Below are 25,054 nucleotides of genomic sequence, written 5' to 3' on the forward strand. Positions count from 1 at the left end.
GTTCAAGCTCCGTGCTAGAGCTTTTCTGGTTCAGAACCGGTTCTTCGGTTTAGCGCCGGCTCTTTTCACACCGCTCAGAGCCCGACTGGTGCTGCCGCTGCTGCGTCATGACGTCACAGTTTACGTCGCTGAGTTTCTCCCCAACGCCGGAGCTCACCTCACAACAACGGGCCGGGGACTGCGTTGCTTTTAATCATACGAAGCCAGATTAAATTAAATAACGACTTCTCCAACCTTATACTTTTCTCCAGAGTGCCGTGGTTCATTGTTTATTAATGTGTTTCAGCGGCATTTACCGACCGCTGCAGTGCTGCTCTTCAACGGGAGTGTATTCTCCCGTTAGCTCCGGGTTAGCTCACACGGCTCTAAAGTATTCACTGTCTGACTGTCACACAAGCAGCTGATACATATCCCCAGTTCCCCTTAAGTGAATGTGTGTCAGTCTGAATTGACGCTGTTTGGTGTCAGTCTGAATTGACGCTGTTTGGCATCACAACGCTGTTATGAAAGTTTCTCTGGTATAACATGGGTGATGTTAGCATAGCAACCGAAGCTAAACTGACTACTTGCTAAGCAGTTTTCTACAGGCACTTTTTACCGACGTATTTTTCATTATGATTCTACTTGTGATAGTCGGACATGACAACCTGTGCAGCCCATGTATTGATTCCATCCGATAGCTGCTATAATAACAAACAAACGTCTGCCTGCTCTCCACAATGATCAATAACAGCGAACGGATGGTCAAAGTAAACAGAATCACACGAAGCCTGGTTAGTGTTGCCTGACTTTATAAAGTGTGTTTTTTTTTAACAAGTGTGTGGTTGCGTTCTAGTCACTTTGCTCAGCACTACTGCTTGTTACAACTTGTATTTGCCGTACTCGCCTTAAGTGTTAGCTCAGGTTAATCTCGCCCCCCTCCGACGTAAGCGTGACGTATGCGGTTCTTGCTTCTAGACGGACAACTTTTTGGTGCTCGAAACGAACCGGATTCCGGAGCTATGACGCTGCTCCGCTGCGGTGTGAACAGGAAAACCCGGTGCTTTTCAAGCACCAGCACCGAACCGGCCCTGAAACACCGTTGGTGTGAAAGGGGTATCAGAGAAAATCAGGACATTCTGGTGTAAAGTTTCAAAATAAAAGACCTTTGAAGTCTCTATTGTATGAGCTATCATCCCTCTGTTTTTAGATAAGAATAAAACAAAAACTCTGCAGTATCAAATACTTATTTCACTTCAGGGTGATAGCAGGACACCCCATCTAGTCACTCAGAGAAAATCAGGACATTATGATGTAGAGTTTCAAAATAAAAGACCTTTGAAATCTCTATTATATGAGCTATCATCATTTTAGATAAGAATAAAACAAAAACTCTCCAGTATCAAATACTTATTTCACTGCAGGGTGATTGATAGCAGGACACCCCAACTAGTCACTCAGGGAAAATCAGGATATTCTGATGTGGAGTTTCAAAATAAAATACCTTTGGAATCTCTATTATATGAGCTGTCGTTCCGCTGTTTTTAGATAAGTCTTTGATATAACGTGCGGGCTGGCTTGACTGCGTTTTCCCAAGTGGAGGCTGGCTTGACCGCAGTGGGTCAAAGCACTTCAGCCCCGAAGTTATATCAAAATATGGGCAATTATGTCACACAGATGACGTCTCTGAGCCAATAGAAGCTCTGTTTCACTTTCGATTTCGACTTCCTGCTTCTCGTTACTTGGTTTAGCGAGAAACTACGCCCGGTCTGACACGTCTACGTTAAGTTCTTCGGTTTGATAAACAAATATTTATACAAATATTTATCAGTTGTTTACGATCACCTTCAGAACTGGGAGTATGTTGAAGTGGACAACATATAGCCTGTTCGGTCAGACCTGCTAAAAACACTCCAACAGGTAGGCTTACACAGCAGGACACGTTTGAAAGTGAATTCATCTGGTTTAAGGGTTATGTTGAGCTAATAATTTAATCAAAATCTTTGGATGTTTAATAATCGCTGTGGCTGTGAGTGTTTTTTTGATCATGTGATGGAATGTAAGGCTGTTGCCTTTCTGCTACTGTTCGAGATAAGAGACGTGATCTCTTCCTTGTCATGAGATTTATTTTCTTAAACGTCTTTCTTAAACGATTTATTTTCTTAAACAGATGTTCTCTCTCTGACAAACACATATATGCCCATAAAGACACTAAAGCTAAAAGGTAAATTAATTTGCAACATGTAGATAAACATAAAGATAAAGGACATTTTCAACTATAGGACAAACCATTTGCAACATGTAGATAAAGGGCTATAAAATACATCTGGTCCAGAATAGCATCCATCATCGTCAAAATGTTTTATCTGTGAGAGAGAATAACCTCTTTTACACACATTTGACATCGACATACAGTATGTTCCATTGGTTATAATCTTATATACTATCTTGCACAATCTTTTGAAGTTCCCTTTTTGTAATGTTTGATTTGTTTTCGTTTTAACTAGTTTTAGTCAGGCCATTTTAAATACAACATATTTAATCCTACTGCTTTTAATATTTTTCTGTGAAATAAAAATATGATATAAAATGAAAAATTATCTGTGAGGAGCTGGTATGATGTATTATTTTTATTGCCAGGCCTAAATAGTTTGTCACCTTTTTTCTAGCTCTCAAAATGGATTTCCAGAAGCTGCTCTTAGATGTAGGGAAGGCCCTGTCTACGGACGATGTAAAAGCTCTTGCATATCTTTGCACTGACCTCCTGGACCGAAACCAGACCTCAGTGGAGGCCAGAGACCTCTTCCGTCATCTGCAAGATAAAGACCACCTCTCTGCGGAGCGACCACACCTGGTGAAGGAGCTTCTCCTCATCATCAAACGCAACCGTCTGATCCGAGACCTTGACTTTACAACCAGCAACCTCATCTCTCCTTACAGGTGCACTGCCTACGTTTTACTGTTTTTACGTAAATAATTAAGTGCATTACCCAGAAGAGTGCTAACAAATGTATATCTCTATAGTAATGCATCAATATAATATATAACTTTAAGTATTTAAATAAGGGTCATTAAAGGAATGAGCTTGTGAAATTATGTGTAGAAACAATTGTAAAGTCTATGGTTGAAAAACTCATATTGCCAAAACAAATTTTATTGTGTGTAGAAAGGATTTGAATAACATTTACATGAATTGTTATCCTTGTTTTACAGCCAAAATCAGGGCTGATATGTGTACTTGTTGCTTAAATTAGTTCACATGTTCAACCTCTAGCACATTAGGCCAGATTTAATAAGTTGTGCGTGGTTACAGCTGATATAACAGTGAAATAGGGTTGCAACTAACACCCTGCAGTTGATTTGCATGATGAATGGATTAGTTGTAGGTCATTGCAATGTCCAAATATAGTCCACAGTTCAAGGGGACATTTTCAACACCATACCATTTTATAATACCACCATTTATCATCATAAAAGGTCATTAAAACCAGAACATTTGCATATTCAAAAGGCTGGAACCACATATTTGTGGGTACATTTTTACAAAAAATATGGCTTAAACAATTTTACTGTTTTATTCTAAAAATCAACTCATCAATTGAAAGCATTTAAGCATACATACCATAGAAAAGGTTCCTAATCAGAGGTGCATCCTCTTTGTTAAATGTATTTGGTGACCTCACAATGGTGTCTACTTAATGTCCAGTTAAACACTTGGCCTCCTTTAGAACATTAAACAGTTTTACTTGCTTTTAATTTTTTTTTCTATTATTACAGAAAGCTGCTTTACAACCTGTCTGAGGGGATTACTGATGACGACTTGAGAAATGTGAAGTTCTTGTTGATCGGAAGGCTTGACCGTAGAAAACTGGAGGAAAATGTTGTGAGTGCATCATCACAGAGTCCTTTTGTAGGAGTTGAGATTGAGTGTGTTTATGCCAATTAACTTAAAGGTCCCATGTCATGCTTTTCCGGTTATTACCCGTCCCCTTGTGTGTTATGAAGGTTTTTATGCATGTAAACGGTCTGCAGAGTCAAAAACCCTCAAAGTACACCCTGTAGGGAGTAAAACTCTAACACAGAAAATACCTCCCCAAAACGCCTCGTTGGAGATTTCTCATTTTCTTCCTGGGTATCGCTACGTAGGGATACCCAGTAGCCATGCCCAGAGCTATGGCCGCACCCTCTGCCAGCCTTTCACGAAACAAAGCTTTCAGCGATTCATGCCGGATATGTACAGCGTAGGGCACTGAAGAACGATGCTGTTCCTACTTTGTTTGGACCAGCGGGAGATTCGGGTACACAACCTGTAAGTATTCATTGTTGTTTGTGTATTTATGATGTTTAAAACAAACAAGGTATCTACCACGACTGTTTAAATGGGTAAACGTTTTTTGGGCTACTACGTTGGGATCGCGGAGAAATGCTCTCCGCAGACCCATTCTCACAGCGTTATAAACCTTTTTCTTACTCAATATCAAGCCACACTTATTGTTTTTACTTCGGCTGTGAGTGTTTGTGTGTGCTCAGGATGAGTTTTGCTTGTTCTCCTGTATCGCCGACACGGAAGCCTGTCTGCTCCGTTGCAGCAGCGAGCAGCAGCGAGCAGCAACGAGCCTCTCAGCTTCGCGACCAATCAGAGCACACTGGGCTCACAGGGAGGGGGGGGGTTGGGCAGGAGCTCCAACAAGCCGTTTAGGACAGAGAGTGAATACCGGTGAATACACATACTTTACAGAGATGCTGTATGAGAAACCAATGTGAGTTTGGAAAATTGCACAGTATAAATCTATTTTAGTAGACCTCAACAATGGAATTATGATCAGTAGAAATGGCCATGGCATGGGATCTTTAAGTAGGCATCAAATAAGCATCAAGTAAGCTCTTATTCAGTAAAGAGTAAAAGAAAAACTGTAATCTGATAAACTTTTCAGTCCACACTGGAGGTCTTCCTGGCGATGGAGCACATGGACCTCATCAATGACACTAATCTAAAGCTACTGGAGACCATTGTCCAATCAGTCTGTCCCATGTTGAAAGAGAAGATCAACTGCTTTAAAGCACTGCAGGGTAAGCTACAGACAAAAGTAACACATGCTATATGTAATGACAAATGTAGGAATGAGGACACAAATAAAGACTCTGAAAGCACCAGGATAACTTTCATAAAGTTTTACTTCATTATCAGAGTAGTGAGGTGAGGACAGCAGCACAGAAACCTCACTATACCCACAACATGCCAACTCTTCCCTAATTTATATTATTATTATTATATATCTCAAACTCCGATTTACAATTGCACCAATTACCTAGTCAAAACTTGGATGTAGGGTCCATACAAATAATATACTGAAAGAGGAAAAAGGTAGACAACTGTTTAAAAAAAATAATTATGATTTAAAAGGATGTTTTATATTTACTACAAAAGGAAATATTATTTTTAACTGTGGGGACTTGAGTTTTGTCTCTAAAAGAGAGATGAGTCCACAAGATGTGAGCGTGTCAAAATACTTTTGTCCCTCAATGTAGAATGTAGCCAAGTACCTCCATAGTCACACACACACACACACACACACACACACACACACACACACACACACACACACACACACACACACACACACACACACACACACGTATCATGTATTTGTGTTAGTCTTTGTGCAAATCACGATTCTATTGGTTTATGTGTGTATTTTTCAACTACAGAAACTAACATCAGCCCTGCAGCTGAAGAAACAGGTCGGCAAAGATCAGTGTCCTTCCCAAGTGATCAAAACCAGGTACGTTCTGTGATATTTTGAAACGCTCTGAGTTTCAGTGACAGATTTCTTATATGTTATTATTGCCTCATCTCTGAATTGTCGAACAGTAAGGCAGTGAGAATGAAGTCTTGTTCAGATTTTTTTTCTGTGTTTGTTTCAGGTCCCTCAATCTTTAGATCTTGAGAGGGTTGCCTCATGTCACCTAGCAGGTAAAATACTTTTTAAAGATAATTTTGGATCACCATGTTATGGTTTATCTGTGTTGAAAATAGTTAAATAAATAAATAACCCATAATACGCTTTGCTTGTATGTCAGCAATGACTATGCAAGAGTGGGTGTAAATGTATTTGTCTTTGTTATGTCATATTACGTTTTGTTAAATGATTTTTCCTTGTTATCCTTAATTATGATATATTAAGTTATACAATTAACAGTAAAATGCTGTATATTGTTTCGTTTTTTTACCATTATAGTGACAATTTTAATACTAATGATCTTTTTCTATTCTTCAGAAATATTCCCTTCAATGAATGAGGTGAGAACATGCCATTAAAAGATATGACGATATCATTGTTTAATTTCTCGTGACTTTAATGGTCTTTTTTTTTGTCGCTCACACAGTCTACCATGAATACTTCAAACACCTCTTTGGGTGAGTCTTGTGTTTGGTTGGCTATCTCAAAATTCCATCATTTGATGTGCAGTGAGTGGATTATTTCTGAACCCTCTTTTATCATTTTTCAAGATTTACCAGAGGGGCTTCACGTTGGACAAGCATGTGAGGTCCTGCCTGGACTGAGTGATTTAAACATTGGAACAAGCAGCTGTGGCTCCTTGAAAGGTAATTTTTAGAAGGTTCTTTGTTCATGTCCAACCTTTTTATTATTCATATATAATGTTTGTGTCTTTATCTTTGCCTAAATTGATTGTCCTTCCCTCATGCAATCCTCTGTTCCATAGGGAGGATTGATGCTTTGGAAATGTTGCCTTCTCAGAAAAACATGGCTTCCTCTGAAATGAATACATCTCTGGCTACAAACACACACATTGAGGTGTGTCATTTCATATTGATTTTACAAGTGCATGTGTTCAAGGAAGGAGTGATATGGCTCTGTGTGTGTTCACTAAAGCTATTGTTTGAATATGAAACCCACTGCAAAACAAAAAAAAGTGCCCTCTCTGCAGTGCAAAGCTCTACCATGTCTGTCTGCAACGACCACTGCTGTACTGTTTGATTGAATAAATACAAACCATAATTACCCCGTCTAGACCACAAGCGTATTAGACATGTGTCAGTGCACTGCGTTCATCCAGGCTCTCATCTCAGCCCTGGATCTCTGGTGTAACCGCATCCTGTACCGTTTTAAGCGTCAAATCAAAGTTTTGGAAACTACTCATTTATTCCCAGCATCCGGAAAGCAAAACATTGAATTTATTGTGTATTCAGGACTGTTTATAAATGAACAAACTGTAACCTAAAATGTACATTTCCTGCTATAGACCTTTTTTGACATGCACTTCCCCATTGATCCACGGTCATATAAAAAATAGATCAGGTATACTACTATACTGACCTATGCGTGTAAATCTGGACATTTAAAATGTAAGCAGTTCTTAAAATCCTATCCTAAGTTGAGTATTTATCTCTGTAGGTTTTGGGAAAATATCCCATGATTGCAGCAGAAAGAGGAATCTGCTTGATTGTGAACAACTACAAATTTGCTCGAGATCTCAAGACACGGGAGGGCACCAATTTGGATGCAGGTAATCTTGTGTTTATCTTGTTTTTGAAATTTCAAAAGGAACTGGTGCAAACTTGAGTCTGTTTTTATACATGTTTGTATTTGCATCTGTCTGTGTTTCTTCCAGAGTGTCTGTGGAAAGTGTTTGAATGGCTCGGCTTTGAGACGGTGTTGGAGAAGGACCTTACAGGGGATGAGATTCTGTCCGTGATGCAGAAGCTCGGCGATAGGAACCACAATCAGATGGATTGTCTGGTTTGCTGCATCCTCAGCCACGGCAAGGAGGGGAGTATTCACGGTGTGGACGGTCAACCTGTCGAGATCAAGAGACTGATGGAACGTGTCAATGGATCCCATTGCCCCTCTTTGGCAGGGAAACCCAAGCTCTTCTTCATCCAGGCCTGCCAGGGCACCAGTGAGCAAAAGGCTGTTTACATTGAGGCTGACGGTCCTGCAGAAAGTTCTATTTTCAGCGATGCTTATAAAGCCAGTGACACCATCCCAGCAGATGCAGATTTCCTGCTGGGAATGTCCACCGTTACTTCTTTTGTCTCTTTCAGAGACAAGAGAAGTGGCTCGTGGTATATTCAGTCATTGTGCCAAAACCTCGTCCAGATGGTGCCAATGTGAGTAGAACAAAATATCTATAATTGTTGTTTTTGTATAATGGGAATATGTTCAGTGCTTGGAACTAGTTGTGTATTTTTTTCATTGTATGCGACTTTATATACAGGCCTCTTTACTAACCCGATACAATTCAGTAGGGAGTACTTTCATCCAGTTAACCCTTTTAAATTCAAAACATACATTTGACTACCATTTGACAGTATGTAAACTGGTTCAAATTAGCTCCAGCTAGACTAACTACAAAATTAAATTAGCGCTTATATAATACATAACTTATGATAATATATACTGACGTATGCTATTCAGCATAATCAGTTAATGTACTTTTGATACTTTGAGTACTTTTAGTGATTAATGCTTAAATATAACAGTTTTGAATACAACACTATTACTTGTAATGCAGTATTTTTATTGAGTGTTATTAACATTGACTTGAATCAATAGGTTGACATCTTCTTCCACTCTTTATCTTGGTTACTACTGTAATATATGATTGTTTTGAAATAAAAAGCAAACAAATTAAAAGTGATTTGTGTAGTTTTTAAGTTCACTATCTTAAAGCTTCTTTTGTTTTTCTCCCCAGAGGATGTGATCTTGGGTCTATCATGACCAAAGTGAATGCAGATGTTAGCAAGAAGTCCAATGGTATAAGGAAGCAGATGCCTCAACTAGTTTCCATGCTCAGGAAGAATTACGTCTTTCCGATCCCGGAGGCCCCTGCTCCCGTCCTCCCAGCCTGAGACCATGACAACAACAATCTGGTGTCAGATGATCCCTGAGACACAAGGGGTTTACATCGGCTATTCACCATTTTAATCTGCTGGATTCATTGTTATAAAGCAGTGTTTTTAACAGTGTTTTCACAACAACACCTGAGACAGCTCCTTTTGATAATATAGAATATGAAATGTAGTTTTGAAGAAGAGAGGATGATGAAATAGATACATTTTGAACTATTTTTGTATAAATACACCTGGTATGATACACACAGTATGCACACAAGTTCAATTCCCTTTCTCTATTTAAAGCTGCACATTTTTACAGAATATATATATATAGTGTAGAACTTCAATAAATTGTTTGAGCTAATCATGCACATACAACCAGCAATTTATGCAACATCCAGCTCTTTAAATGTTAATTGAAATGTTGCAGGATCATTAAAAGGCATGAAAAGTCAGATATTCCTGGTACAATCACCATACACAAGATGATCTCCCAAATGTAATTGTTCTATTTTTGCTATCGTCACTTAATACAACTTTATATATGCTTAATTTTACTTTATACATAAGTGCAGTTATTAATCAATCATCAGAAGTACAGGACATCTTGTGGTGTTCTAACAGAGATTTTATACCAATGAGAAAATGCATTGTAATGTGAAAATATTTCTTAATTCCTGTTCATTCTTACTGTTCATATGCACTGAACTAAACCAACAAATATTATGTTTCTGTCTGATTCATTTCCAGCAATCAAACAAAGGTACCATATACTTATTTTGTGTGTTTGTTTTCTCAAACTCTAAGACGTTGTGATGGGCATTTCTCATAATGTTAAAATACTTCATACACAATATTTCTACTTATTAAAACAAAATACAAATTAATTAGTAATACATTTAGGAAAAGTGTTATCTGCAGCCATGCTCAAAAATGTATTTAAACATTTTGTTTTTTATCAATGAATGTGAGTAAGCAGAGCGTTGAAGCCCAAATGCATTGCTCTGCACTGCTCTTGAACCTGGAAGTGGAAATAAAAAACTGAAATGTATTATTTTGAGAAGCTAAGATTTCAGTGTATTGGTATAAAACTGTAAACTAAACAGTAATACTGGGAGGGTGTAAGAATACATACTGAATGAAGAAAACAGCAACACCAGAATAATGTTCACATGCCACATTTGAATGGTTTCTGTTGCTAAAGGTATTTGAATGGAAATCGTAGGCCTATAATTGCTTTGAGACCCCTTTGAGTTTACGTTTGTTGAAGAAAGTAGGCTATGTTTTCTATATTTCTCCAATTCACTCATATTATACATTTAAAAAAAATTATAAAATGATATTCCAACAATATACAAATTTAGAAAAAATGAAATATACTGGCTTAACATGGAGAAATCTTTCTTAACCGAATGTTTGTAGAAGTAAAACATAAAATGGAGGGAGAGAGACGAACAGAGAGAATGCTTGAATCACCTTTGACTGTATACTAATAAGAAACCCACTTTTTCTGAAACATTTACTTTAATCCAGTAAAATATAACTGAACTTTTGTAACCATTAATTAAGAATTATGTTCTATTGCAAAAACACTTAGGCACCATCACCAGCAGGGGGCGCTGAACATCTCTCTCCTCTCATTGGTGTCAGGTGACCCGCTGGTGACCCGGATGTTGACATGATGTTGAATTCGGTATTTTACCCGGCCGCTACCATGAAGAACTGCTAGCATCTTCACCTCATATTCTTCATAATAACACAAATTGATGCCCTGAAAAACATCTCAAATTCGTGTCTGAGACTTTATTCATTTTCTCACACACAAAAGGACAGACATTTATAAACATGTCTCAAGAAGGATATACATCACCAGCAGGGATAACCAGCGCAGACACGAGGTTTGTTGATTTATTAATTACTAATTGTTTAACGTTTGCTTTACATTAATGACACAATGCTGGCAATGTTACCACCAACCGGTTCTACTGACGCATAGTCTTGTAATAATGATACACAACGTTAGCTAGTAATGATTGAATGAACGCTGTCAAGTTTCTCAGTCACAGTGAAATATTGACTTAACATTACCAATAAAACTCGACATACATTTTAGACAACTGAAACACATGTTGCAAGCTGTTTTTAGCAGAACAGTTATTAAAGTTAGCTGTATTTTGAAGGGTATCTTGGTTACGACTAGAGGTCTTAATGCTTTTCTGTTTGTTTTTTTGCCATCAAAAGGCAGCCATTCTTTAATTATATTTTGTATATTTAAAGCTCCAAATGTGTTCTTTAGAGACTCTCTTTAAGCATTAGATAACACATATGTTTAATTGAATGACAGGACCTAACTGCGTCAACGTCTGAGAGCTAACGTTACAAAAGAGAGCAACACATCCGGGCATTTTGCCTCTACGTCCTCACTGATGAGACTAGCTCGCTAACGTACGTGTGATGGACAAACCCTCTTATCCAGTTACTATTAAATTGTTAGCCAAAACACTCATGTGGTCATTTAACTATGTTTTATCATTGCAATTCAGAACTTCTTGCAGCATTATATGTATTTACAAAGTCTATGTTTTAACTCATTTCTATCTCCTTTGTGAATTGTCTTTTTGTTAAATATATTTTGTTTTTTAATACTTATTGGTTATTGCCTATTTAAAGCACTTTGAATTGCCTTTTTGTCTGAAATGTGCTTTATAAATGAACTAACCTTAACCTTAACATGTCGAGTTTTTGTAATTTAAAGACCCTGGTTAGGCAGAGTAATATGGCATAATGTTCCAGCCTTACTTATTATGGTGTAACTAACTAGCTGACAGTTAAAGTTAGCATTTTAAATATCAATATAATTCACATTTTTCCCCGAATAGAATAAAGGTTTTATGAAGCTGAAACTTTGTTTTAAGAAGATTGTCTCTGAGGCACAGAAAGGGCCATATTTGAACAACCCTTATAGTAGTTTCTGATCTGGAGTTTTGTGTACAACAATGAAATATCCCTTTTTGGCACTATCACAAAAGGAATAAATCCCTCACAAATGGGAAAATGTATTGGTTTAAGGTTTTACTTATATATCGAAGCGCAGAACAAAGGGCTCAGGTGGCTCAGCAATACGTTTTATCCCTGATGATGATATATTTTATGATTTCAATGACACTTTTACATAATTACAATGAAATGTCATCCACTGTCAACCTGCTTTTGATATTGTTACCACAACATTCACACCAAAAAATTGAAGAATGGTTTCCTGAGTGAGTGTTTGTGAGCAGGGTTGTTCTACTCTTCTAATATCAGAGAAGCACATGGTAACAGGCCCTACGTAGCTGTGTACGTAACCGGATGTATGATTACATAGAAGAAGCTCATGAGACACTGTGTTTTACATACGATAGCATGATGACACAGCCCGTAGGGAGACTACTTCCATTCTTGCAAGGATAATAAATACATGTATCGTGATATTGAATCTCAAGCCGGTGACGAGTGATATTTTTCTAACACTGTTTGACAGCTTGAATTCAGATGAATCACAGAGGACCAACCCCAAGAAAACGCCTATTCAGATCCTGCATGAATATGGCACCAAGAGTGGCAACCTCCCTGTGTACGTGATGGAGAAGGCTGAAGGAGAGGCTCACCAGCCCAGCTTCATCTTCAGTGTGAAGATTGGAGATGTGTTATGCACAGGTACTGTCCCGCCTCCTACTTCAAGCTGCCTGTCACCTGAGCTTTCTTCAAGTCTCAAGTGACAGCAGCCAAGGAAGAATAAACAGACAACACACACTGACTGTTGTTACTGCTCCTCTCCATTTACCCCAAAGAACAGACACAGATTCACGTGCACTCAGATACAAAATGAATGACAGAAAGATGCAGGATTATTATTCAAGAATCTTCAAGTGATACAACTTAGTAATTATAATGAAGTAAACAATGATTGACATGAAAAAAAATACTTGAGACTTGACTTGAAATATATTTGAAGCTAAGAAAAGGAACATGCATTTGGGAAAGGTGTTTTTATTTGAGTTAAAAATCCTATGACTAAAATTCAGAAAGAGCACTCAAGCAATGCGTTATCTTTGTTTACAGACGTGGCGGTTGCTGCAGTAAACTTTTTTTTTTTAAACTAAGTTATTTGACTTCAGGGAAAGAACAGAGCAGGTTAAGAGAGGATGAGAAATAATTCCAAAGCTATCAATGTTGAGGTGATGAGAAATAATCCAGTTTTTAATCGACTTCAAAAAACAGTATGCTTTTGAAATGGGACATTTTTGTCTCTCTATTCCCATATGTCCTCTCCAGTAGCCTCCCAGGTTAACCTTTGCTGTCTGTATTACAGGACACCATATTTACTTTTGTGTTTATGTGTTTGTAATTGTATTTTGTTTCAGGCCAAGGTCCCAGTAAAAAGGCTGCTAAACACCAGGCGGCAGAGGCGGCTCTCAATATTCTGCAGATAGACGCTGGAGCAGTGTGAGTAGAGCTGGAAGTGTTACAGAAATAAAACTGATTGGCAGCGAATATTGATCGATTAATACTTAAAGTCGTTTTTGAAATACAATTTCTGTCAAATGAATGAATGAATGCGTCTGCTATGGTAGTACTAGGGATGCCAGAAACTGACCATGATCAAAATCGAAAATCGGACAGCCGTGGCGAATATTAATCGATTATTCGACCCCCCCCCCCCCCCCGCGGGAGAGAAAAAAAAAAGTATTTTCGCAGAGCTTGCATTTGACTTCATTTGCACTTGTCAGTTCGAAGTACTCTTGGAACTTCTGTGGACGTGCCGCTCTGTTCATCTTTAGTTGTGTTCTCACTGTTCTGTCACCAATAACTCAATCGCACGTGTGACGGAGAGGGGGGGGGGGGGGCGGGGTCAGTGTGTAGCAGGCTGCAGCAGCAGTCTGCACTCTGCGCTGCTGGCTTCCTCCAAGTTTACAGTAAAACAAACTGGTGGTGTGATCAATGGTCATTTACAATTATTAATACTATTACTATTATTAGCATTAGTCTATATTTTGGTTGAAACCAAACCAGGAAAAAAAAAAGAAAAACATAAATATTAATAAAAAAATATATAAATAAAATCGAATTTTAAAAATAATCTTCGATTATGGAGACTGTAACGAATAATCGAATAATCGCTGGCATCCCTAGGTAGTACACTGCATTCTTTTGGCTTTAGGAGTTGGAGTTAGACTTAAATAATGTATTATATCAGTTGATAATAAAATAATTAGTGGCAGGAGATCTAATGAAAATAACATATGCTAAAATTTGAACTAAACTAAATAAATACATAAATAAAATTGTTTAACTGACATCCTGTTGATCTGTAACCGCTGTGGGAATCACTTTGACGTCATTTTTCAAACAGGAAGGTTCCCGTGAAGTCTGAGAGCAACGGTGTCGTATCAGAAACCAACAACCACCCCAACTCAGTGGGGATACTGCAGGTAAACCACAGCTGTCCTGTGTGTGTGTGTGTTATTAGCTATTGTATATTGCAAATTAGTATGTGTACTTATTTCCAGGTTGAATAGTAAAAAACAAAAGTAGTCAAAGCTTCATAAACGTATTTACTTCCAGAGATTAAATATCTTGTTTGTTTATTAAACTGTAACGGCCTGTCCACGCGGCGGCGTGCGTTGAAGCTTCAACCCTTCTGCCCATTCACTTTGAATGGGGTGACGTCACGTTTCGCCGAACTGCATTGTGGGAGCGAAGCGTAGATTTGCTCGCGTTGCTCGCGACGAAAGTTGAGCAATGTTCAACTTTTGAAGCTTCGGCGGAAGCGTCAGCCAATCGAATCATATGCCAGTACAAGCTCTAGCCAATCAAACCGCGTGCTTGTGTGTCCGGGGCGGGAGATTCATGTTGTTGGTCGAGTTTCAGCCCCCCCCCCCCGATGGCAAGCGACAACGCACGCCGCCGTGTGGACAGGCCGTAACTGAAAGTGGCATGCAGCAATAGCAATATATCCTTAAAGGTGGGGTAGGTAAGTTTGAGAAACCAGCTCGAGTGCGCTAGAATTTGAAAATACACAACCGGAGAAAATCTGCCACTTCGTTATAGAGCCCCTCTTCCAACACACACGAACGTGCACATGACCAATGAGGGCACGAGATAAGTTTGTGCACAGATGGAAGGCTGACAGGCAGGTAGGCCATCCAGTTATTTTAGCCGGGCCGGCTAAAATGATTGGTCGTGCTTTTTACAGTACTACAGCTTCCACAGATGACATTTTTTTATGGATTTTTTGTCAAAGCACTTGAGATATTCATTGCTATCGGGATGTAAAGAGCATTCCATGGAATATAACAAAAAGTGTATCTCGAGCCGGTTTCTCAAACTTACCTACCCTACCTTTAACTATAAAAACTGTATTTTTCCTTTTTTTTTCTCCCACATTTTTCTCCTTTTTTGTATTTCTTTCTTTGTGAATATTGGTTCTCAGTACAATCACAAGGCATTTCATAACACACTTGTTACAAAACAACCGATTAAGTGAAATGTAAAAAATAAATACATTATAAAAACACTAACTCAGATTTCCCTTCTCATCATTCCATGTGTCTCTCCTTCAGGAGTTGGCGCTGCAGAGAGGATGGCGTCTTCCTGATTACACCGTGTTAATGGAGGCTGGCCCGCCACACAAGAGAGAGTTCACTGTTACGTGTCGAATGGAGTCCCTGTCAGAGAAAGGTAGGGGTGTCTTTTCAACATTTAAACATTTTGTGTTGTTGTTGTTCACAATCTAACCTTGTCTCGTGTTTCGACAGCTGTAGGGAATTCAAAAAAGGTGGCGAAAAAGACAGCTGCAGAGAAAATGGTGTCAAAGCTTCAAGGTCTGTCGGGCTGTTCGGAAATCACATGGGTATGTCAAATATTTCTCCCCTTTGCAAAGTGACCACTGGAGGCAACTTTTCTTAGCAAATCTTCTTGGTGATAATTGTCGTTAATTTGTGTTATATTTTATTTTCCAGACTCCTAAACCAAGCGTCCGATTTGAGAACTTAAGGAACTCGTCGGCGGAGAACATAAATTTACTGAGGAGAAACCCGCTGAGCATTCCAAACACAGATTATATTCAGCTGATGTTGGAGCTGTCCAAGGAGCAGGGCTTTGAGGTCACATACTTTGACATTGGTAAGAAAACACACACTGTAGTAGTGTTGCTGGGGTTGCTAAGATACAGAGGGCCTTCCTCTAAGCTCCTCTGACTAAAGAAAACACTGGACGCCGTTTGACTGCGGCTCTAGTTCTTGTTATAGATCTGTTGATAGTAAAACACCAGTAGACTGTTGAAATGAGCTTATTACTGAAACTAGAACAGATGAGGAATTATAACCAGCTATACATTCTGTAAATAATATCTATCAGTTTATTTTAAAAGGCAGCCGGTGAGTCTGGTCTTTTCAGGTTCAGGAAGATATAGTAGGATTTATGTTAACCAATGCTGTGGAGAACATGTAGGGATCTCCCAAATACCCCAAATGTTCAACTAAAATAGAAAGAGTGCGTGAGCCTGCTTTACAAAACAATGCAGCGTGACATGCAGAATTGTCCATTCGCTTTAAATGTAAAGATTTTTCAATTTCTTTGCAGACATTTTGATACAAAGACATTCCTTTTTTTGTCATCCTGCCCATCCTTTTTTGACGGGGCCTTTGCTTTTAATGTGACGCTGCTGGGAATGCTGGGATCAAATAAGCAATAACCTATCACAGCTCTGATACCCTGCTGTGAGAGTGGACACTGATGCTGTAATAAATGAGATAAAATAACAAACTGTTTTGGATAACAACGCACTGATAATCTTAACAACTATAGAAAGATAATATAAGGATTATAAATACATTTAATGGGTGTTGCTGAACATACGTACTATCATAAACCCCTCTCTGGGCTGGAGGAAGTAGAATGAGCTGAATGGAAAGCGCCCAAACACTGTATTTAGTCTTTAGGTCAAGTTGTAAAGCCTGTTGGTGTATTCCTCAGATGAGCTGACGGTGAACGGGCAGTACCAGTGTCTAGCGGAGATCTCCACCTCCCCGGTCACCGTGTGCCACGGCACGGGCATCTCCTGTAGCAACGCTCACAACGACGCCGCACACAGCGCCCTGCAGTACATCAAGATCATGGCCACCAGCAAGTAACACCTCCACGTCTGCTCCTGCTTCACCTGTCACACATCAGCTGATCATCCATCATCCTTCACACTAGTCTTCCTGCCGTGGATGAAGTCGAGCTATATTTTTATAATTATGTGTATCACAAAGCAGATCGGGAGCCGAATAACTGGACGTTCAGACTTGAATCAGGCAACTTTTAGAGCAGTATTTGTGAGGAGACAAATGGGATCAACATTAAGAATCAAACCCAAATCAAATGTTGTCTTCAGGTTGAAGAATTTCATGTTTTACTTGAGATGTCTAACGTTATGTATTTAGGATAATGTACACGTGTTATTTAAGTAGGAAGAGTGAATAATATAAAGCACTTGTTCTTTTAACTTTGTATATGTTTAGTTGTAAGTGGCAGTTCACCCCAAAATCAAAGATGCACTTTTTACTTCGTACCTTGTTGTGCTATTTATCAATCTAGACCGTCTTGGTGTGAGTTAAAGATTGTTATAATAAATATATTTGGAAGTCCACAGCACCGATTTCTCCAGACTCTGTTGTGAGTAGTTGTATTTTCTGACTGCTCCTGCTAACATCACAGTACGCTTCCTTCTGCAGATGGCGCTTCAGTTAAGAGGAAACCTATGTGTTTTTGATTTTGGGGTAAACTATCCTGTTTTTAAGCTGTAATTATCAAGCTGTGTTGTTTTTGCCTCTTTGTTTGTGAGGATGCAGATAATTCTAGGTTGCATTTGTCTTAAATTATTTTTTTTATTACAGTTTTTCCCTGTAGCAATATATTGATCTGTATTGAGCCAATCGAAGATCTTAAACATTCATATTGCTTCAGAGATATTTGCCTTTCTGTTAAACTCAAACATGAAGATTAATTGAGATTATTTTGACGTGTGTTATATATATATATATAAAAAAAAAAAAAGGGTATTCATTTTGGTTTACAAATGTTTGTTATTTCTACTGTGATGCCCCTGTGGGTTCATCAGCAGAGAGGGTGTGGCTGTTCTGTCTGTACTGCATTGGCTGCAGTGATTACACTCCGCTGTCAGTATGCAATCTACAGTGCAGGCCTCGCTGTCTGTATCTGGTTAACTCTTAAATGGATATAAAACATTACTTCATATTACCATCCTGTTGCCATTTTTTGCAGTGTGCCTCAAAGTATTTGTGATATATTAAATGCATTTACTGACTGTTGTATGGAAGTATCCCTGGTGCGGAGCAGCAACAACATGAAAACAGAAAATAAACCCAAACACTAAATGTTAACAAGTGTCAGCTGAGTGATTTTTAATGGTCACCTATTATGCAATATCCACTTTTTCATGTCTTTTATACATAAACATGTGTCCCCTCTGTAAAGAGATTTGAAAAGTTTCAGGAAAAATGATTCTCTCTCTTTTTTTCCTGATCCATTTATATAAAAACCTGTCTGAAAATGAGCTGATCAGATGTTTGGCCACTTTATGATGTCACAATGTTCAACCATGGTAAGCCTGCCAGCCTTATCACCTGAATCTCCTCCTAGAGCACCATTGTGTATTTATTTAACCAAACACTTCACAGAGGGGCGTGGCCAGCAGCAGCTCATTTGCATTTAAAGCGACAGACACAGAATCAGCACTTTTCAAACGGGGCTGAAACAGAGGGGATTATGGGATGCTACAATGGGTGATCTGCTTGGTATTTGGAGCCAAACACTTCAGAGACATGTTTTGTATATATCTGAGATCTATAATATATTGTTGAAAAATAGTTAATAGGGGACCTTTAAGTCTGGTTTCTTTTAAAGACAATTCTGGACTTGCCCAGTTTTCTATAGAAATATTCACCAATTTAGAAAACATATTGGTACAATATTTGTAATGTATTTGCTGTCAATCAAAAAGAATCCCAACATTCAAAAGTGGCGTTACATTCATTGATAACAGATGCTTAGTTGCCCTTTTACGACAAATTGTTGGAAAGTGTGTTTGACAATGATATGTAACTTGGCCGCCTCACAACAGCTTTATAAGCTAACATTAAAATGAATTGACTTCCATGGGATCTATGATAAACCACACTCGCCATCTTCTGAGTTTTACAGTTTTATTAGAACAAGCACTATGTAGCAGCAGTGTACAGTGTTCATGGAAAGATATGTACTTTGTTAAAATTGCACTTTTGAAGGTACCCATCAGGAAATAGATTTGAAACGAACTGAGCTGACAGTGCTTTGTGATAAATGTCAGTCCAAAACTAAACACAAACAATGAGTCTAATTGGTCAAACTAAAAACATCTTTTAGTAAGGCATCTGCAACATTCATTGGCAGGCTAAGTTGTCTAGACATGCAGGTAGAATCGTGATGAAGAGGTTTTCATGATTTCCTTTTTTTTTTTTTACTACCGTCTGACTATGATGCCAAACACTATGCAAAGCTTTTCTCCTACATCCACACACAACTGCTGGGATTCAGTTTTGTTCTTAAAAAAAAATCTGTAGGAGGATAGAGAAATCAGCTTCTGCAGTCGTGACCCATCTTCTAAATGTGCCGTATTTACAGTGATCACCAAAAAGGATTTGGTTACATGTTGGAGAAGCAGAGCAGTGCACAACATCTTTTAACCTCTGCAAGCGTTTTACAGTCCCTCCTTTTTTTTTTTTCCAAGTCAAAGTCATCTCCCTTTAAGACTTTAGACATCACCTCTATCCTCAGTTCATGTTGTCATTCGATGAGCCTGGGTAATGTGTGGAGTTTGTTAACGGAATACCTTCTTGCCATGGGGTTTCCTATCAGTAGTGTTTGTGAGGCATTAATAAATGCATTAAGGCACAGCAAGTGAAACCGACGACAACAAATTGTAGCATTGAGTTTGTGATAGAATTTAAAGCACATTAAAAAAAAGAAAAGAGCAAAGCAGTACTACCCTTTTGGTGTGTGTGATCTACAGTACCGTATGGACAGTGCACACAAGATGGATTTGCTTCACATAGTTTTCACTCTTCATATTTATATTCACTTCTTCCTGTTGTGGCGTCACCCTAAGAGAGGGGAATCAACTTAAATATCCCCTACACAATGTGTCGCTACTTGTGTGTGTGTTATAGTTTGTTCCTCTGTAACTCAAAAGGGGGACACTAGTTAAAACATTAAAGCTGCTTTGCAATAAATACACAAAATGCAAACTGGTGCTTTGCATAAACCATAGCAGTAGAGTCTCTGGGGAATCACACGCATTGAGATTCTTCCACAGTGTTTTTGTTACCGTACACAACTGGCTTTAAAATCTTAAACATTTCAGTAAATATTTATTTTGTTGACCCAATGAAACTGTATGTTCATGGGACGGCCTGCAGGTGGCTCTGGTGTTTCAACTATATGTCATGGGAGTGCTAACATAATTATGTAACTTATCAAAAGAAAAATGAATTCCTATTTAATGGTTGATTAACAATGGAAGCAATTAAGTAAGAAAAACACCAAAACAGCTGCTGGTTACTTTTTTTCTTCTTTGTTTCATATCATTTTAAGTTTTTGGTTGTTAGTCAGAACGAGGATGTAAATTAAAGGCATTGCTTTGGTAAACTGTGATGGGAATTTGTAGTATTTTTTTTCAGAAAATGAATAATTTGTTAGTTAACAACTTTTTGAACATTTCAAAAGAACTGTACGACTTCTATAGCTGGATGTAGATGAGAGTCATGCCTCGTGCTGGAAATATGTATCTGTTTTCCTCATGTTTCACTGTCCAGTCTATTTATAAAGCTCAAAATCACGAGTGTCTCTGAAGGCCTCACAGTCTTTACAACCTACTACACCATCTTTTCTGAGACCTCTGAATGGGGAAAGTGTTTGACGTTCGTGAGTACGGTGCACCTACTATATATGGAGGGAGTTATGTGTGTATTTGTGTAACCATGTGGTACAGAGGAGTTGGTTTCAAGTAGCAATGTTTAAAGTTAGACAAGTGGGGTGGTCCCTCTATTTACACGGACTCCATGACAGATGTGTGTTGACCTTTTAAAAAAAGAAAACATCCTTAAAGGTAGTAGTATCCTGCGTCACATGTCCAAAACACCAGAATAGGATTTACATTTTAAAACCCACTTCTCCTCCATGATCAGCTTTGAGAGCCGCTGTTACTCCATCAATGGACGCCATACTTCTCCTCCACTGCAGATTATTTTGAATGAGTTGTTTCCCGAGAGAGAGTACTGCTATCACACAGATTCAACAGTATAAAAAAAAGGCAAAAATAAATGAAATCTGCCAATTCACATGATATTTCACTAAATTCTGAGTCCAAGATATTTTATAAAAATACCTTTTTTCTACGATAATTGATACAGTAAATGCGGCTTTATGCCAGTGAAAGCTGCTCTCTAAACATGCACGTAGGTATCGTAGGTAATCAAAAGGTCTACTTCATAGATTAGTCTAACCCGAACTGCTGTCAGAAATCAAATGGCTTCGACGATAAAGCGCTTAATCGTGTGTCTTTTTAAGGCAAGGACATACTCAGAAGTCAAAGGAGCCGAGGAGAGATCTACATGGGAGTGGTACGATTGTTGCCGTGACAACTCAGCGTCCACAAGCACAATGAAGGTGATTCTTCCGGATGTTTCCAGGGATGGATGGCCGTGTGGCAGCAGGACCTCCGCAGGGTCTCTGCGCATCAGGACGTCCCTCAGCTCTGCGGCCGCTCGTCTCCCTGCACACGGACGTTTCAACATGTCTCTCTCAACATGTCCCTCTCAACATGTCTCTCTCAACATGTCCCTCTCAACATGTCCCTCTCAACATGTCTCTCTCAACATGTCCCTCTCAACATGTCTCTCTCAACATGTCTCTCTCAACATGTCCCTCTCTACACCTCATTGTGCATAGGTTACGGCTGTCGTGCCTGCGATGACGATATGACGGATGCATGTTTCTCCGTGTGCTACCACAGGTTCACCGTAGACTCCATGTTGATGAAGCCGGGGTTTTTGCGCAGCTCCCAGTACGTGTTGTTGGAGACCCACCGCTCCCTGTGGTTGGAATCAACCACTTTCCTGGAAGAGGGAGAAGGGACACATGTTAATGTAAAACTAGGACAGAATAGAAGGGGCATTAAAAGTTACAAAATATGTACGGAGCCGTGGGAAGAGGGGTAATACTTCAAAGGAAAACTAAGAATTTCTGAGATTTAAGTCTTAATTTGATTGGAAACATAAAAAAGCATGAACTGTATATTCTATGAGATTTAAAAGGAAAATTATGACGAAACATGAAAATGTTAAGTATTCTCTTATTTATTACATTTAAAAAAGAAGGGAAAATAGTAGAGAATAGACGGAATAATATGATATGAATTTTATACAAGTTTTTATATGAATTTTTATGTTTTAATGATATATTAATATGATATTTTATTACTTTGTTAAACATACTTTACTATGACTTCCGGATGATATTTAGTTTGCATTTTATGAAATTACCTGTGACATAATATGCAAAAAATAATGAGCCCTTTCTATACACCGCTTGATAAATTGGATACAAATAATGAATATGTGCATTTCTGTCTTTGTGCATACACAGAGTAATACACATCTAATCTCTGTGCTTACTTGAAGAAGCGTGGCTCCATTTTGATGTTGTTCTCCTCGTTCCACTTCCTCCTGACTCTCTGCAGGTCCTCAATGCGCTGCTTATCTGAAGAGGCCATCTCCAGGTTCCCCTCCTCCAGATGCCTGCGTGACCAAACATCACATTTCAGTTAATCAGATGTAAGTGAGATGCTGTACAAGAACAGCAACAGCACAGGAATTTACAAAACCTAAATATTAACTTGGCTTCTCAAAGTTGAAAAAGCCAACTTTGAATGATAAGTAAAAGTGAGAGTATTGACACTTTATAAAGGTCATCTCTGTCTGCACTCATCAGACAAAAAGCAATATAACAAGCAGATGAACTCATGTTGCAATCTGTTTCTGGGAAATGAGTGGTACAGTATTTGCACTTTGTGGCAGCAGTGTATTGGGAGCAGGAGATGTGACGCTGCACCTTTGATCGGGCCTGAAGCGGGCGTCTGTACGGGGCAGAGCATCCTTCAGCTCGGGGCAAAGCTCATTCAGCTCGATGGCGAACCTGGTGAAGCCGTAGTACAGCTCATAGTCTGTGGGCATGGAGCCTGACGAGCAGAGGAAACAATGTTAACAAAAAATAAAATCGTCTCAGTTGATAACTTTTGTTCCGCACAGCCCGTCCTCTGCAATGCATCAGGAACAACATTTTCTGATAAAAAAATGTATGGCCAGTAAACCAGCACATACCTGGCCTCCAGACGCATTTGGCAGAAGGTGGGACACCACAGTAAAGACCCTCATGCCATTTCCCAAAAAGCCTGTGGATGACTTTCCCTTCTTGATCCATCACAAACCCTTGCACCTCATTCACATTAGAACTCCAGTAGTTTCCCTGTAACACAAACAGTGGGTTCCTTTATTACAATGCAGTGGATTGTAATCACATCCTCACAGGGACTGCTGGAGGAGTTTTACCTTAACAAAGGTGAGTTTGCAGAGGCACGCGCTGCTCTTTGTGTTTCTGATGGTGATCTCCCCGTAGTGTTCGATCCACCGTCGGCCACTGAGGATGTTGTGCACACAGGTGGTGACTTTGTTCCATTCATATTGATCTCCAAACCTAAATGAAAATACACGAGATCAGCAGATTGGCTGGTGTGCTGCAGGAATGACATAAGCCCATGAAGGTGAAAGCAAGTAATGAATCTGTCATAATAGATATTTCATATTAAAGTGTTGACCAAAGATAGCCCAAGAAGTAAACATTAGATTAAGGTCGCATTCACATCAGCCTTGTATAGTCCGGTTGAATCGAACCCTGGTGCGTTTAGCCGCTTGGTGCGGTTTGTTGGGGTCGGTGTGAACACAGTCCGAGACCTCTTAAGTGAACTAAACAACCGGACTCTGGTCCGCTAAAATAGGTGGTCTCGGACCGCTTGCTAGTGAACTCTGGAGCGGTTCATCGCTGGTGTGAACGCAGTCCGCACCAAAACATAGGAAGCGTAGTATTTACGTGTCACAAGAACGCGGGTGTCTTCAAAATCGTTAGCGAAAGAGTGAAGCAGAATGTGGTGTTGAACAGTGTCGTGTAAAGTAAAAACAACTATCAAACTAAAAACTATACATAAAAGTCAGAGCCACCTGCCGTCGGTGAAACCCCCTCCTTACTGCAGAACGTCTCTCATTATATGTGTTATAATGTTTTGTCTGATTGTCTGATTATATAATCATATGCGCCGTTGCTGTTGATATGTTCTCCAGATTAACAACAGCATGAAAATAACCTGCCGATGCTCCATGGCGGAGGCTCCGGTAGAAATTGCCGGGTTTTGCGTTTTTACCCCCTTAATGTCCGACCAATTGTTGAACAGCATTTCCGAGCACATGAGTTGTGTTTAAAGTTTATAGTCCGTTTGAATTTTGCCCGTGTGAACGCAAACCGAACCTTCTGAAAAATGAAACAATGTAACAAACTGTCGTCTGGTGCGCACCAGAGAAGCGGACTATTAGGTGTGAATGCGACCTTAGAGATGAGAAAGATTCACATATTTTGAGACCTGTGTGCACTCAGACAACCCAAAGGGATGCCCTTAGGGTGAAAGCACTCTAAATAAAGAATTCCCCTAAAATGATATAGTTGTTTTAGGGGCTAAAACATCTTTAACTACTCCCCGTAAAATACATTGAGTAGCTTCTTTGCAAGTACTGTCTGTTCCTTAAAGCTGGCGGCGTGCAGACCTCCATCTACTGTAGTTAACTGACTATGGATAATACAATGTCCCTTTTCAAAAAGTCTGAACTGTCCCTTTAAGGTCTGAGGACATCTGTGGCTTTAGGGTTAATCAGTATGCAAAGTTACCTGGGAATCATGAGGTTCACGGTCCCGATCGGCAAAACCTCCATAGACTTTCCCCAGAACTTGTTTTTCCATCTCACATCTGGAAAGGGAGAAAGTGAAAAACATCACATCTTAAATATAACATACTCACTCAAATCC

The 25,054-nt window shown here is 39.1% G+C and overlaps 3 protein-coding genes across 6 annotated transcripts in view; 2 read left to right on the forward strand and 1 right to left on the reverse strand.

Annotated features, from left to right (window-relative positions):
* The first annotated feature begins 1,703 nt into the window (after positions 1-1,703).
* casp10 (caspase 10, apoptosis-related cysteine peptidase) lies at positions 1,704-9,565 on the forward strand. Its single transcript, XM_034128732.1, has 13 exons — positions 1,704-1,899; positions 2,649-2,919; positions 3,757-3,862; positions 4,914-5,049; positions 5,689-5,762; positions 5,905-5,953; positions 6,258-6,280; positions 6,367-6,397; positions 6,491-6,586; positions 6,706-6,797; positions 7,398-7,509; positions 7,615-8,113; positions 8,698-9,565. Exons 2-13 carry the CDS (start codon positions 2,657-2,659, stop codon positions 8,852-8,854), a joined length of 1,638 nt encoding a protein of 545 aa, XP_033984623.1. The 5' UTR covers positions 1,704-1,899; positions 2,649-2,656; the 3' UTR covers positions 8,855-9,565.
* An 868-nt stretch (positions 9,566-10,433) lies between these two features.
* On the forward strand, positions 10,434-18,270 carry prkra (protein kinase, interferon-inducible double stranded RNA dependent activator). 2 transcript variants are annotated; one of them, XM_034128734.1, is made up of 9 exons: positions 10,434-10,532; positions 10,668-10,737; positions 12,363-12,538; positions 13,246-13,327; positions 14,235-14,313; positions 15,445-15,562; positions 15,640-15,734; positions 15,844-16,006; positions 16,859-18,270. In XM_034128734.1, exons 2-9 carry the CDS (start codon positions 10,685-10,687, stop codon positions 17,014-17,016), a joined length of 924 nt encoding a protein of 307 aa, XP_033984625.1. In that variant the 5' UTR covers positions 10,434-10,532; positions 10,668-10,684; the 3' UTR covers positions 17,017-18,270. The 2 variants fall into 2 exon arrangements, with proteins under 2 accessions (XP_033984625.1, XP_033984624.1); XM_034128733.1 differs by having other exon boundaries at positions 10,517-10,737.
* Positions 18,271-19,078: 808 nt separating this feature from the next.
* Positions 19,079-25,054, reverse strand: part of osbpl6 (oxysterol binding protein-like 6) — a 37,752-nt gene continuing 31,776 nt past the window's right edge. For all 3 annotated transcript variants that reach the window (XM_034128841.1, XM_034128842.1, XM_034128840.1), the window contains 6 exons: positions 24,917-24,995; positions 23,533-23,677; positions 23,305-23,449; positions 23,036-23,162; positions 22,600-22,722; positions 19,079-22,041 (listed from right to left, as the gene is read on the reverse strand). In XM_034128841.1, the coding sequence (XP_033984732.1) occupies positions 21,930-22,041; positions 22,600-22,722; positions 23,036-23,162; positions 23,305-23,449; positions 23,533-23,677; positions 24,917-24,995 (731 nt within the window). In that variant the 3' untranslated portion in view covers positions 19,079-21,929. The remainder of the gene's footprint in view (positions 22,042-22,599; positions 22,723-23,035; positions 23,163-23,304; positions 23,450-23,532; positions 23,678-24,916; positions 24,996-25,054) is intronic.

This window comes from Trematomus bernacchii, unplaced genomic scaffold (genome assembly GCF_902827165.1).
Source record: "Trematomus bernacchii unplaced genomic scaffold, fTreBer1.1, whole genome shotgun sequence".
NCBI classification, from domain to species: Eukaryota; Metazoa; Chordata; class Actinopteri; order Perciformes; family Nototheniidae; genus Trematomus; species Trematomus bernacchii.

What these genes read in the sequence shown, in the direction of transcription:
- casp10 (XM_034128732.1), top strand. Translation starts at nt 2,657, where the DNA reads ATGGATTTCCAGAAGCTGCTCTTAGATGTAGGGAAGGCCCTGTCTACG. An exon ending in TGCCTCATGTCACCTAGCAG is followed by an intron (nt 5,954 to 6,257) that starts GTAAAATACTTT and finishes TCTATTCTTCAG; the next exon opens with AAATATTCCCTTCAATGAAT. An exon ending in CAGCTGTGGCTCCTTGAAAG is followed by an intron (nt 6,587 to 6,705) that starts GTAATTTTTAGA and finishes TCTGTTCCATAG; the next exon opens with GGAGGATTGATGCTTTGGAA.
- prkra (XM_034128734.1), top strand. Translation starts at nt 10,685, where the DNA reads ATGTCTCAAGAAGGATATACATCACCAGCAGGGATAACCAGCGCAGAC. An exon ending in ATAACCAGCGCAGACACGAG is followed by an intron (nt 10,738 to 12,362) that starts GTTTGTTGATTT and finishes ACTGTTTGACAG; the next exon opens with CTTGAATTCAGATGAATCAC. An exon ending in GGAGTCCCTGTCAGAGAAAG is followed by an intron (nt 15,563 to 15,639) that starts GTAGGGGTGTCT and finishes GTGTTTCGACAG; the next exon opens with CTGTAGGGAATTCAAAAAAG.